Here is a 14,125-nt window from a genome sequence, read left to right as displayed (position 1 = left end):
GAGTTAAATAACAAGTAGTGACATTTTGGAGGATATAGTGCACTTTTCCCTTTCATGTAGAACAAAAAAGAATATTTATCTTTAAGTGTGGTCATTTAAACTTTAAACATGCAGCAGGTGTTGTGGAAAGTTTAGTCATACCTATTCGTGTCTCCCCTGTCGTAGAAACTTACGTGTTACGGCCCCACGTGTGAAACAGGAGGAATAGCTTCTCACTGAGCGCTATGAAGTAATCTATGTAAACGGGTAAAAAGTGCTGATAATTCCCCGCCAAAGAAGATGTTGTTCGGAAAAGAAGTGCCATGGCGGCGTTTGGAAGGCATGTCGTTTGGCATTTACTCCGCCGAAGAGATAAGGTGAGGGAGCTGGTCGGTTTTTAGCTACGCGCTAAGTGCTAGTTCAAAACAACACGCAAGAGACAGCATGATGAGAAGTTCTGGCTTTTCACAAAGCGCATAGTATGTCTTGTGGTTGCTGTGTTGTTGTTATTAATGTGTGTTCATCTGTGAAACGTGTAAGGACCTCCCGTTATAAGGTTATTACCGTTGTGCTACTTTACAGTCCAGCCTCCCAGTATGCTGTGATAAAGAACGTGTCATCGAGTAAACACAGATATGCACCTATTCGGAACAGACCCAAGAGCTGCTAGAAATTCAGTATAACTGTAGTAAAGACATAATGCATCGATAATAACGTCAAAAATGTCTGATCTGAACTTTCTTTATGTACCATGATTCAAAAATAGCCAGTGAAACCTTGTTGTGCCCCTGTCATGACTAATGTCCTCTTAATTTCCAACAAGCTGTTGTGTGAAAGCTGAGGTTTGGTTTACAAACTGGTGCATTTCTAATAATCTATGTATCTTGCGAATTTCCCTCATGCAGAAAGTTGAGTGTGAAAGCCATCACTAACTTCAGGTTCCTGGATGGTGTTGGGAATGTGGCCCCAAACGGCTTGTATGATCTGGCTCTGGGACCAGCAGACATCAAAGAGGTAAGATCTTCAGACGTGATGATGCATTTGTCACAGATTAGTCCGTACCATTTTATTTCCCATTTAGGTTTTATGCCTGTACAGCTTAAGTTTCAGGAAGTAATCCACCAAAAAGGGCTCATAATGTTCTGGAATCTGTAGATTTTGGAATAAATAATGATCAGCTGAATGTGTTGTTTTCATGTGTTCATGGTTGTGTGTTGCTGCTTTTACCCAGGTGTGTTCAACCTGCTGTCAGGATTTCAACAACTGCCCAGGCCACCTTGGACACATAGAGTTACCTCTACCTGTGTATAATCCATTGTTCTTTGATGTAAGCGTTTCACATGCACACATACACGCTTACAAAGAGTAGCAGTGTTAAGCATCTGCTTTTCCTTCCTCACCTTAATGTCTGCGCTGACCTCTCTCTTCAGAAACTCTACCTGCTGATCCGTGGCTCGTGCCTGGCGTGTCACATGCTAACATGTCCTCGAGCAGCCATGCACCTGCTGCTGAACCAGCTCAAGTTATTGGACCACGGAGCCATGCAGGAGGTCTACCAGATCGAACAAGTTCTCGGCCAGGTGGGTTCTGCACTCACGATGGCATGAAGTGCACCGACACAGGGCCAGGTGTAGTAAACGGAGCAAACTAGTTTTGACAGGTGTGGTTAGTTTTACAAGGGATTTAAAAAGAAATTAACCGAGTTTGGACTCTTGCAGCAGCTTCTCCTACGATGGGGTCTTTCACTGTTTTGTTTTTTCACTTCTGCTTCTCTGTGCTTTGTAATTATCACAGGTCAGTGTTAGTCTCTTTATGTTTGATTCATTTGACTCTGTGTGTGTGTTTGTGTTAGTACATGGAGGAGAATGTCAAAGCGACTGTCGATGAGGTCGTGCAGGTGCTGCAGGTGTTTACAGACGCCACAGTTGGAATGAACGCAGCGACTTCAGAGAACACCAAACCTGTGAGTACACACTTACAGACTCATGAAGGAATGCATGGAGATGTTTTGTGAATGAAATAAAACCGCACGTAAATCAGATTGCGATGTGCATTTGTGTCAGCTGTGCAGTTTTTCTGTTTATTTGGCATGTGTGTGTGTGTGTGTGTGTTTCAGATTAAGCACTTGGTTGAGAAGAAAGGCAGTTTGATTAACGACTTCTGGAAGATCCATATGAAAACCAGGAAGTGTCCTCACTGCGGGTAACTCGATGGAATGCACACATCTGTCACTGATATTCATCCTGTTTATGATTTCAGCAAATAGTGTCTTTACTGGATGTCAGTGTTGAAAAGTGTTGCTCTAAAGTCGTCTTCAAGTCAAAGTTTAATCATCCCTCGCTGTAATGTAATACATGATAATGGAGAGGTTTATACTTACATATAAACAATATATTCTCCCTTATTGTGACGTAGGGACGACCGTGGCTCAGGGGGTTGGGAATTGCATCTGTAATCGGAAGGTTGCCGGTTCGATCCCCGGCTTGGACGGTCTCGGTCGTTGTGTCCTTGGGCAAGACACTTTACCCTACTTGCCTACTGGTGTTGGCCAGAGGGGCCGATGGCGCGATATGGCAGCCTCGCTTCTGTCAGCCTGCCCCAGGGCAGCTGTGGCTACAACTGTAGCTGCCTCCACCAGTGTATGAATGTGAGAGTGAATGAATAGTGGTATTGTAAAGCGCTTTGGGTGCCTTGAAAAGTGCTATATAAATCCAATCCATTATTATTATTATTATTATTATTATTATTAGTCATGCACTCTGTGTGTGTTTGTGTAGTTGTGGCAGGTCTACAGTGCGTCACGAACACAACAGTAAGCTGATTGTCACGATGCCATCAGGAGCTCAAACCAGTGACAAAACTGAAGGTGAGCAGTGTTTTCAGGAAATGCAGATAAACAGACAAAACACAGCACAGTCCACACACGTGGCACAAAATCAAGCTGACTGTTAGCTCGACGGCTGCTGCGTAACTTGCCTTTTCTGTCATGCAGTTTCACTGCTGAACAAATGTCTGGTTAATTGTGATTTGTGGTGGACTTGATATACGTCTGTTTTAGTGGTGGCTGCACGCACCTCCTCTCACTCTGATCCATAACCATGTCTCCCTGCAGAAGATCTGCTGCGTGGAAAGAGAGTCTACATGACTGCCAGCACTGCTCGAGAGCACGTCAACAAAGTGTGGGAAAAGGAAGGTAGGCCAGAAATAAAGGCTCCAGGTTACATGTTTAAGGCTCTTCTAAGCCCCTCCCTCCAGACACACGCAGACACATTCACCCACATGTCTCTTGTGGATTAAAAGTCAACCCTGACTTTCAGCTGCATGTGAGATTTAAAGTCTTTTCTCCCAGATCAGCATGTACTGCTTAACCTGTGATTTAGTAGGAAAAAAACCTGTGATTGGCCAAAGCGTCCCATTAAGACAAGAGGGAACTTCAGCTGCCTTTCAGCTCTGTCAAACTTCATTGTGCTGGAAGGTTGTTGTGTATTAAAATATGATGCTTATTCCAGTTTCAGTGAGGAGATTACAGCATTTCTGAGTATTTGAAGCTGGACGTTTGGTTTGGGGGTGTGTTAGAGAGCCAACATGAAAGAAGCTGCTCGTTACATATGTGTAAAATGCAATGTAACAAGTTTAAAAAAAGAGAGAGATCGCTTTGGCTTTTACTATTGTTTATTTTTGCTCTGCATTTATTAAGAACGTGCTCATGCTCTCATACAAATACATGTATAACGTGGCCAGTCATAAAAATACCTGAGTGCACACCTTACAGTCACGAAACTTTAGTGTGTGTGTGTGTGTGTGTGTGTGTGAGCAGAATTCAAAGCACTACTTGTGTTATTTCTTCAGGTTTCTTCCTCAAGTGTCTGTTCTCTGGGCTGGAGGAGTGCATGTGGTCCAAAGAAGGGGGAAGCAGTTTCTACCCTGACCTCTTCTTCCTGGAGCTGCTTGTGGTCCCGCCATGCAGGTACAACATTACACAGTTGGCACAGTAGCACCTGTTTGTTTTACACTGAAACACCTACCACTCCGACCTGTAATCTGTTACTGCTGTACGAGCAGCTTATTTTTATTCAAACACTACACTCCTCATCTCCCCCGTCAGGTATCGTCCAATCAATCGCCTGGGTGACCAGATGTTTACTAACGGTCAGACAGTGAACATGCAGGCTGTCATGAAGGACTGTGACATCATAAGAAAACTCCTGGCCCTCATAGCTGGCGAGAAAATTGTCCCGGAGACAGAGGTGAGTCGGAGACGATGAAACATGAAGAGTGTAAGAAGCTGAGCAGCTGAAGCGTTTCTTCCATCCAGATTGTGATGGCAGAGTGGATGTGGTTCTTTTCAGGCTGTCGAGCAGACGGACCAGTCGTTTCTGTCCGGGATCCTGGGAGCGACTCTAACAGATAAACTGTACAACGTGTGGGTCCGCCTGCAGAGCCACGTCAACATCGTCTTTGACAGCGACATGGACAAACTGATGACAGAGAAATACCCTGGGATCAGACAGGTACCTCACTGCACACCAGCACGAGCACAGCTGACCAGGGTTTAGGCAAGTAAACCTTACAGTTTCTCACATTACGTTACAGATCCTTGAGAAGAAAGACGGATTATTTCGGAAACACATGATGGGCAAACGTGTGGACTACGCCGCAAGATCTGTCATCTGCCCAGACATGTACATAGGCACCAACGAGATAGGAATACCTATGGTACATCCCTACCTTTGTTAAAGAAGACGAGATCAAAATGGTATCAGGACTGGAGCTCAAAGTTTTCTGGCTGTTTTGTGTATCCGTGCAGGTTTTCGCCACCAAGCTGACCTACCCTCAGCCAGTCACTCCCTGGAATGTGAAGGAGCTCCGGCAGGCCGTTCTCAACGGGCCCAACGTCCACCCCGGTGCCTCCATGGTGATAAACGAGGACGGCAGGAAAACCATCCTCTCCCCTACCTGCCTCGCACAGAGGGAGGCGGTGGCCAAGGAGCTGCTGACACCCTCTCCAGGTCCACGCAAGATGCCCATGAAGATCGTAAGTCAGCTGCGTGGATTGAAACAGCAGTCAGTCACAGATTTAACGCCCTGCGTGAGCGCTCACTAGCTGCGTTTCGTCTGCTCAGGTGAATCGACACATAAAGAACGGAGATGTTTTGTTGCTCAACAGACAGCCGACTCTGCACAGACCCTCCATCCAAGCCCACTGTGCACGCATCTTACCAGGAGAGAAGGTAGCTCCGAGCCCCTCAGCCGCTGTGCTTTGTGGATTACTTTGATCTGTACTTGATCTCAACTCGATCTTCCAGGTGCTGAGGCTCCATTATGCCAACTGTAAAGCTTACAATGCTGACTTTGATGGGGATGAAATGAACGCTCACTTCCCTCAAAGTGAGCTGGGCCGAGCCGAGGCCTACACGTTAGTCAGCACTGACCAGCAGTACCTCGTCCCCAAGGTATGTGTGTGTATGCAGACAGTACACAGGATTAACACTGCAGCCCGACAGTCTCAGGGATTATAGCTGCAAAACGTTATAAACAGACTGGATTATACATGTAAGACGACCACGAATAAAAACCCTCTAAACTTCTATTATTTCTAATGGCCAGCAGGGGGAGACTCCTGCTCATGGAAATAGAGCCTCTGGTTTTAATGACTCATGTATGGAAGCCCGTTTCTGCCACAAAAATTTTAAAAAAGTATCCATAACTTGAAATTTTGAGTTGTTTTCTTGAAACTTGGCGTTAGCTCTGCCCATCAGTGATCTACCTGAATGAGGTCATTTTCTTGTTACCCGGAAGGATATGGCGCAGACTAACGTGCACTCAAAACCGGATCGCAACAAATCGGCGCTTTTGAGAGTACGTTTGCTGATATTAACGCCATGTGATTCAGCTAATAACACAAGAATTTCATCATTTGTGAAGCCACGCTGAAAATACTCAGAAATGTGTGCATTCATGACTGGCTGCAGTACTGCTAGCTTAGCATAGCATTTGTAGCCGAGGGCTTCAGCTTCTGGGTAACAAGGAAATGACGTCATTGACGTAGGTTACTGATTGGCAGCGCTAACTCGAAATTTCGAGTTACTTTTCTCAAAATTTTGAGTTAATAAGTCAAAATTTATTTACTTTTTTGAGAAAGATGAATTTGTTTTGTTTTGTTATTTTTAGTGGCAGAAACAGGCTTCCATATCCATGAGCTTAGCAATAACCTTCACTTTTACTCAAAGACGGACTGATTTAATTTTTAACGATCAAGTTGCGTAACCTTGAATGACTTTTGGATCTAAGTACATCAGGTGACCTGTATTTGTGGAGTAAGGGAAGTTGTGGCCTTAAGAGATCAAAAGTCTTTATTTAGGTGTGCATAATTATTAGGCAGCTTCTTTTGGGCCAAAACAATAAACTTAATAGACTTTAAAAAGGCAAAAAAAAAGTCTTTCAGAGGGATGCAGCATTGTTGAAATAAGATATTGGTGTGTGATCACAGAAACCCAACCCTAGTCAACACGATCACAAGAATTGTGTTGGCGTTAAAAAGACAAATTAACCGGCGAGGTGCAGGCGGGGTTCTGGTCTGGACTGGCGTTACTAAAGATGAGCTCGTTGGACCTTTTGGGGTTAAAGACTAAAACTCAACTCCCAAACCTGATTCTGGTTTTTATGCAGGACAACGCTCCATCGCGTGCATCGAAGTACTCCACTGTGAATCTGGAGTAAGGGCCTCCTTCCTCTCATGAACTGCAGGTTGTACCTTCTCATTCTTCTCTCCTCAGGATGGTAAACCTTTAGCAGGCCTGATCCAGGACCACATGGTGTCAGGAACAAGGATGACAATACGAGGCTGCTTCTTCACCAAAGACCAGTACACTGAGCTGGTGTACAGAGGGCTGACTGACAAACCGGGCAGGGTGAAGTTACTTCCTCCAGCAATACTCAAACCACAGCAGCTATGGACGGGAAAACAGGTGAGCGAACGTACATTTGAGTTTTGGTTTTAATAGAAGCTTTTCAGCGTGATGCTGGAAGCTGAACGAAAGAGTTTAGTCAAAGGTCAGCGTGTTAATTATCCATCGTCTTGAACTCTAATAGTAAAAATAAGGAATTCATGGCTTCAACATCTCTTGTGTGATGATTTCGGTGCTCCTCATAGGTGGTGTCGACCCTCCTGCTGAATGTGATCCCAGAGAAAGCTGTGCCTCTCAACCTGGCTGGCAAATCAAAGATTCCTAGTAAGGCGTGGATCCAGGTCCCACCACGAGCCGCTCCAGGGTACCAACCCGAGAGCATGTGTGACTCTCAGGTATGTACACTCTTCGAGCCAAAAGTACTCGAATTACTCAGTTACTAAAGGAGACCAGGGATCTTGTAGTTCTGATTTGGTTTGTGGCATTGACGCTTGCTTCTCCTCTTCTTTCGAACGTCTTTGTGTTCAGGTGGTGATTCGTCAGGGGGAGCTGTTAGTTGGGGTTCTGGACAAAGCTCATTATGGCTCCTCGGCTTACGGTTTGGTGCACTGCTGCTATGAGCTGTATGGAGGGGAAACCAGCGGCAAACTGCTCAGCTGTCTGGCTCGACTCTTCACTGCATACCTGCAGCTCTACAGAGGCTTCACTCTGGGTAAGAACCCGGATACTGACCAGTGTTCTTCGTTCCTCCCCTGAACCCTGTTAGTATTACTGCAATCACACAAATGTGTCAGGTACACTGAGAGCAACCTGGAGAAAGATTCTGCACACTCGAGCTGTCCTTTGGTCAGATGAGACTAAACTAAGAAACGCTGCTGATGTTTGGAGAACGCAGGAAGAGAGAGACCACAGGGAAGCACGGTGGTGGGACTATTATGCTGCGGGGACGCTTCAGTGTGTCTGGAACTGGGAATCTCATCAAGGTGGAAGAAACCATGAAGGATGTGTGAAGATTTTGAAACACAACTTTAAGCAGTGTGTCGTCCCACATGACAACGACCTAAACACACGTCCTGGTGAAGAAAGACCTCCAGAAGTTCAAAGTGAGCGTTGCTGACTGGCCTGCACAACGTCCTGACTTTAAAATCTGTCGGGTGAACCAAAGACCAGGGTCCTCGCTAGAAGGCAGTTAAATCTGGAGGATCTGGAGAGGTTTGCCAGAGAAGGACAGGCTGGGGTTGCTCCAGAGACGTGCATGAGACGACTGCAGGCTGTTAGCCAGCATAAAGGATGCACAACTGCATCATCATTTTCATCCTGGTAGTTTTTGGTTTTAGGGGAAAAAATAATGTAACCATCCAGCATAAAGGGATATTTTAAAAATTCCTTGCTCTGTTTACCAGCACTTGGGAAATGATTGCTAAATGCTGATGATTCACCTGTTTGTCAGTTGTGTACAAGGAACAGAAACACTAACTTTTTCCTTTGACCTGTGCCCAGGTGTGGAGGACATCCTGGTAAAACCAGGCGCCAACAAGCGGAGGAAGAAAATTATTAAGGAGTCGCTGAAGATTGGAACCAAAGTGAGTAAAGCTAATGTGGTCTTCACTGAACAGCCTGCAAGCATGAACGCACGCTCTACATTTGACACCACAGAGAGACTAAACTGCAGCTTTGTCAAATTCAGTGCTTCCTCCTTCCTGGACGCCACTGGCCAAAATGGCTGCCACAGTAAAGGTGTAGTTCATGGGCCCCATGGTGCTGGAAAATGGCCTGTGGGGATAAATATGTACTACACACAGTAATTATATTACGCTTACCTGTACACAGTCATTAAGTGTCTGTGTGTAAGGCTGTTTCCAGTTCTGCTGTGTCCACAATAACGCTTCTACAACGCTGACGTTTCAGCAGGCAGCTGGGTTTATAAATCACTGGGAAAACACGTGTTATAAGACTCGTTCGTACTCAGGACGTGTGAATGCAAACATCAGTGAAACACTGTGCTCGTAGGCTGAATGTGGGAATGACAAGAATGAGATGAAAGCAGTTCGTGGCTGTAGTGAGATGTGAGAGCCACAAAGATCAGATGAGAGGGTGTGGAATGGTCTGTAGTGTGCAGTGTGACACTGTCAGCTATAGCGGATGTGGCTAATTAATGGGGAAAAAGGAAGCTGTGTTTAGCTGTTAACCAGTATAGAAACGTGCTCTTAATAAATGAATCTGTGTTATCTGCAGGGTTCCATAAAAACTGAGTTTTCTAAGGAGAGCGCTAGCAAACACGCTTTGCTTGTGAGTGAAAAACAACAGTCATTGGTGAAAAAAGAAAAAAATCACTCCTTCCCTGTTGGTGGAAAAATGTACCATGTCGACCAATCAAAAAAATGATATGGCAACATGTGGCATCTGGTTGTTTGGGAAGAGAGGGAAGCTTTAGGAGTGAGCGAAAGAGAGAGAGACAGTTTTGATACATGAGAGATTAGTGACGTTTATCGTGTTTGGAGTCTCAAGTTAGTGTGTTGTCTTGTGTAGTTAGTGTGTGGTGTAGTCGTTGTTTTGTTTTGTGTGTCAGTTCTACTAGTGAATGTCACAGTTGCTGCCTTAAAGCCACCAAAGGCAGATTGCAGCGTAAACGCTGAGTGACACAGCTGTTGTCAGACCTGCATGTTTATCCCTGTGCTGTTCTCATCTGTGTTAGAGTGACACAAACTATTTTTTAGAGGTGGGAATCACCAAACATCCCACGATACGATATTATCACAATACTTAACGCACGATACGATATTATTGCAATTTTTTAAAAATATTTTGCGATATTCAGATTCTGTACATAAAGGTAAACTTTATCAATATTCATTTTATCTAATATCAAAGTCTCGCACTCAGTCTTTCTCTCATTTCAGTCAGTTTTATTGTTGACAAACTGAACGGTTTGTGCCACAGTCTAGTCCAACTTAACTGAATGCAACCATCTGGTACAATTATAGCTATTCTGAACTATGCAATATGAAAACTATGCAGCCCCTTCAGCAACTGAAGAATTTGAAAGTAAATTAAAACAAAATATAATTTTACATTAAATAAAAAAGTTTTAAACTTAATTAAAATAAAACATGTCTTAAATTAAAATAAGTAAACTGTCATGTTTATTGCTGCCAAAAAAACCACATTTGGACAGTGAAGGAACGTCAGGATTCTTGCTCAGAAAAAGGATCAACATGCTCTGAAGTCAGAGTTCCAGTCCACAAAAACTTTTTTTGTAACAAAATATCGATTTCTGCTGTCCCTGTATCGATACATTATTAGCAAAGAAAATATCACGATACTACACAATATCGATTTTTTTCCCCACCCCTACTATTTTAGGAGTTGTATAAATAGTTTTTGTGCCTTCTTATTTGATGCAGAACAGCTGATTGTTCTGTAAATAATTTTAAATGGTTATATAAAAAACGTCTGAGCCTTGGCTGTATTTTTAGGTAAATAATACCAAATAACTTTGTTGTTTGCAAAAATTTCTGTTTGCATTTCAAGTTATCAAAATGATTCGCTAAACATGTTTTTGGTTTTTACAGTCAAAAATATCACTTTCTACTCATATTTTAAATTTTGTCTGAATTTAGATAAATTGTGCTGATACAGTTTGTCAACAGGAGAAGAATATCTCTAACAAGTTGATTTGTTCACATTGTCACATCTTAATTTTTAAGTGAAATGTGCATTTTGAGTTTATACATGATGTATATAAGGCAACCGTTTCCTTTTGCAGTACCGGTATTTTTGTGTGGTTCGTTTTTCTATTTCTCAACAAAAGGTGAACGAAGGTGTTTAAGTTCACCGAGGATGGTTTGTTTTAATTTTCACATGGTCTTACTGAAGTGATGCGAATTGAAACATGCATTCTTTTTTTTCGGGGGGGCATGTGCTGGAAAAGCTTGAAAAGGGACCTTGAAAGTGCTTAAAAAGTGCTTGAATTTGACCCTGAAAAAGGCCTATGAACCCTGTATCTGCTTCACTCACATTATGGTGATAATAATCTGCAAGTGGTTGCTGCATTAGGTGATTTCCAATAGGGGGCAGCAAAGTCTACATATTTTCAGATTGTCCACATGGTGGCTTTAAAGATTCGGTGCTTTATTATTTTTGTTTTTCCTTTTTTCTTTTTGTCATTCAGGCGCTCCAGGCTGCTTTTAATCTGCCCACCAATGTGGACCAAGCCGAGGCTCAGAGTCGCTGGCAGGATGCTCACCTCAACCCAGACCAGAGAGACTTCATCACGGCCGACCACAAGTTCAAAGAAGTGGCAAACCAAGTCAACAATGATATCAACAAGGTAACCTGTCACTGCTGTTTCAGAGCCACGTTGTTCCTCCTTTGTTTGCTTTAAGAATAGAAGGTTTAATGGTCCAGTCACATGTCTGCGTCGTTGCAGAGGAAGCGTCTAAAGAAACTCATTTGATTTGTTTCTGAATGTGTAAAAATGTATGTCAGAAAACGTCTAATCTCATCCTGTATATCAGATCAGCTGATTTATTGTTGGGCTCTAGTGTTGTCATGATTGGTTATTGAGACTGTTTTTAACAACATTATAGATTTATCCATTTTAATTGCATCTTCTAAAGCATTAGATCGTTCCTTTCTATAACTCAGACACCCTCAGACAGGTTTCACTCCGTGTTTGGTTTAATGCAGTGTGCACGTTGTTTTGTATGCTGGTTAGGTATGTATGCCAGTTGGACTACACACCTCTTTCCCAGACAACAACCTCCAGCTGATGGTCCAATCAGGAGCCAAGGGGTCTACAGTGAACACCATGCAGGTACGGCCCTCCCCCTCGCTCTCACATTCACCTTGGCTTTCCTTTTGATTTGATAGCCAGGTGTGTTAAGCTACAGATGTCCTGACCTGTGTGTTGGTGTGTGTTTCAGATTTCCTGTCTGCTTGGTCAGATTGAGTTGGAGGGCCGTAGGCCTCCACTGATGCCCTCTGGGAAATTCTTGCCGTGCTTCCAGCCCTACGACCCTGCGCCCGGTGCTGGAGGCTTTGTTTCTGGAAGATTCCTCACAGGCATCAAACCACAGGTAACGTTTAAAAGTCACTTTTACATGATAGCTCCTTTTGTGCGGCCAGGTTAAGTTTTTTTTTTATAACGTTACTTAAGGAGGTAGACTTTGATATTTTGAACATTTAGCTGTCTTGTAGATTTAGATACATCCACACTCAAACGTTTAAGACGGCTTGAAAAATGGCAAAAAATCATATTTTCATTTTCGTACACCCCCCAAAACAGAAATCAAAGTTGAGACATGAACTCAGTGATGAGGAGCTTCATTGTTATTATTGATCACTTCAAAAATTCGTTGCGGCATGCTTGATGTAAGCGTTTCCATGAGGTGAGCGAAGTTTCTCCAAGTGTTGAAGACGGCCGCATGAAGGGCGTCTGCTGTCTGGAACTGTCGTCTGTTTCTGTAAACTTGCCATCCATCCCCAAAGGTTCTCAGTTGGATTTAGAACACACAGGATGGTCCAAAAGAGTGATGTTACTCTCCTGAAAGAACATTGTGTACTGTAGCGTTGTCCTGTTGAAAAACACAGGCATTACCACACAGACAAGGGTCACATAAGAGAAGAAAACTCTCTGCCACCTTTCAGTGTTGCATGTTTGGTCCAAACGGTTGATTCTGTGGCGTCCAAGGAGACGAGGCCTTTGAAGACATTTGTTTTTGAAGCCCTTCAGTCTCAGATGCCATCTGATGGTTATAGGGCTGCAGTCGGCACCAGTAACGGCCGACTGGACCATCAAGACACTGGAGGATCGTCCAGTGTCTTGATGGACAGCCAATTGGATCCTCCGGCTCAGTGCTGGTGAATTTTTTTGGGGTCTTCCACTTGAGGTTTTTGTTCCATAACCCTCAGGATCATTTAAGAAATTACTTACCTCAGCCGTGATGGCGTGCTGTGAGAGACCCTATGCATTGAGGGTGGCTCACACTCATACCATAAAAGAACCACTGGAGTTCAACCCACCGAGACCACTTCCTGTAAAGGATCCCAATGCGGTTGTTCTCATTTTATGCTCTATAGAGAGAGCTAAACCTCGCTGCTAAGAGCAGCTCCTTAGAGTTCAGGTTTGCTGCTGATGGTTTTTTTAAAGTAAACTCTGCTTCTGTTGGGCACAGTTGAAAGATAATAAAGGCAAATATGAGGCACCTGATCAGAGTCTGGAGTGGCACAGCACAGGATTTGAATACTTTCTTCCTTTATGATGCATTTCTTTCATCCTCAGGAGTTTTTCTTCCACTGCATGGCTGGCAGAGAAGGACTGGTCGACACGGCCGTGAAAACATCCAGATCAGGATATCTGCAAAGGTAACAAAAGTTTTACTAACACAAGCCCCAAAAAACACAGAAATGCTCCCTGTGTCTGTCTGGGGCAAGAAATGCAAATATTATACGAATTTTACTCACTGTTGTTTTGGCTGGCAATGAGTGCTGTGCAAATGAAACATTATTCAAATCTGAGTTCACAGGATTTCTGAACAGCATTCATATGTGCACTGCTTTGAGCTTTGTAAATCTCTTTGCATGCCAGCGTGGTCGGATAAAGCATTAGTCTTTGTTTTGGAGTGAACACAAACAGAGATGATTTGTAACCAGAAACCCTGTTTTGATATGAGATTGAGAAGCAAGTTGATTTGATTTCAGAGGGAAATGTTGCTTCCATGTGGCAATGTGTGGAAGTGAGCAGCAGAGAATATCAAACGCAGGTGTTTCAAACACAGTGTAAGGTCATTAATATGGCACATCTGCCCCTCTGCCTTCTTCAAACCATTTCCTCTGCAGATGTGTCATAAAACATCTGGAGGGTTTGGTAGTGCAGTACGACCTGACGGTAAGAGACAGCGATGGCTCTGTGGTCCAGTTCCTGTACGGCGAGGATGGACTAGATATCCCCAAAACTCAGTTCCTGCAACCAAGACAGTTCCCCTTCATAGAAGACAACTATGAGGTATGAACACAGCGAGGATGTGAATGGTAATCTGAGACGGTCCACATATCAAGGTAGTGCTGCAAAGCTAAACTTTACCAGCCATGGCTGATGATACACGCATGGCTGGCTCAGTGTTTCATCATCTGTGTACTGTCTGCGTACAGCTCGACAAGTTATAAAAAGGTTTTGATGGTAAACGACTTGTTAACCGCAACCTTAACTTTGCACACAAACCATTTGTTGATTCACA

At 43.7% G+C, this 14,125-nt stretch overlaps 1 protein-coding gene and 1 non-coding gene across 3 annotated transcripts in view; both read left to right on the top strand.

Annotated features, from left to right (window-relative positions):
- The first annotated feature begins 48 nt into the window (after window positions 1–48).
- The window catches only part of polr1a (RNA polymerase I subunit A), a 29,336-nt gene continuing 15,259 nt past the window's right edge, over window positions 49–14,125 (top strand). For both annotated transcript variants that reach the window (XM_026186160.1, XM_026186152.1), the window contains exons 1-24: window positions 49–356; window positions 885–993; window positions 1,211–1,306; window positions 1,410–1,559; window positions 1,832–1,942; window positions 2,096–2,181; window positions 2,757–2,845; window positions 3,092–3,172; window positions 3,829–3,946; window positions 4,085–4,226; window positions 4,329–4,490; window positions 4,573–4,695; window positions 4,787–5,014; window positions 5,103–5,210; window positions 5,286–5,432; window positions 6,756–6,947; window positions 7,133–7,282; window positions 7,416–7,599; window positions 8,388–8,470; window positions 11,059–11,217; window positions 11,605–11,703; window positions 11,813–11,965; window positions 13,171–13,253; window positions 13,728–13,893. In XM_026186160.1, coding sequence (XP_026041945.1) covers window positions 280–356; window positions 885–993; window positions 1,211–1,306; window positions 1,410–1,559; window positions 1,832–1,942; window positions 2,096–2,181; window positions 2,757–2,845; window positions 3,092–3,172; window positions 3,829–3,946; window positions 4,085–4,226; window positions 4,329–4,490; window positions 4,573–4,695; window positions 4,787–5,014; window positions 5,103–5,210; window positions 5,286–5,432; window positions 6,756–6,947; window positions 7,133–7,282; window positions 7,416–7,599; window positions 8,388–8,470; window positions 11,059–11,217; window positions 11,605–11,703; window positions 11,813–11,965; window positions 13,171–13,253; window positions 13,728–13,893 — 3,096 coding nt within the window. In that variant the 5' untranslated portion in view covers window positions 49–279. The remainder of the gene's footprint in view (window positions 357–884; window positions 994–1,210; window positions 1,307–1,409; window positions 1,560–1,831; window positions 1,943–2,095; window positions 2,182–2,756; window positions 2,846–3,091; window positions 3,173–3,828; window positions 3,947–4,084; window positions 4,227–4,328; window positions 4,491–4,572; window positions 4,696–4,786; window positions 5,015–5,102; window positions 5,211–5,285; window positions 5,433–6,755; window positions 6,948–7,132; window positions 7,283–7,415; window positions 7,600–8,387; window positions 8,471–11,058; window positions 11,218–11,604; window positions 11,704–11,812; window positions 11,966–13,170; window positions 13,254–13,727; window positions 13,894–14,125) is intronic.
- Window positions 8,555–8,691, top strand: LOC113009632 (small nucleolar RNA SNORA5). Its single transcript, XR_003270220.1, has one exon. It is a non-coding gene; the product is annotated as a small nucleolar RNA SNORA5 (small nucleolar RNA).

Source organism: Astatotilapia calliptera, chromosome 2 (genome assembly GCF_900246225.1).
Source record: "Astatotilapia calliptera chromosome 2, fAstCal1.2, whole genome shotgun sequence".
Classification (NCBI taxonomy): Eukaryota; Metazoa; Chordata; class Actinopteri; order Cichliformes; family Cichlidae; genus Astatotilapia; species Astatotilapia calliptera.
The sequence above is the reverse complement of the archived record's forward strand: the minus strand, read 5'-3'. Positions and strand labels throughout refer to the sequence as shown.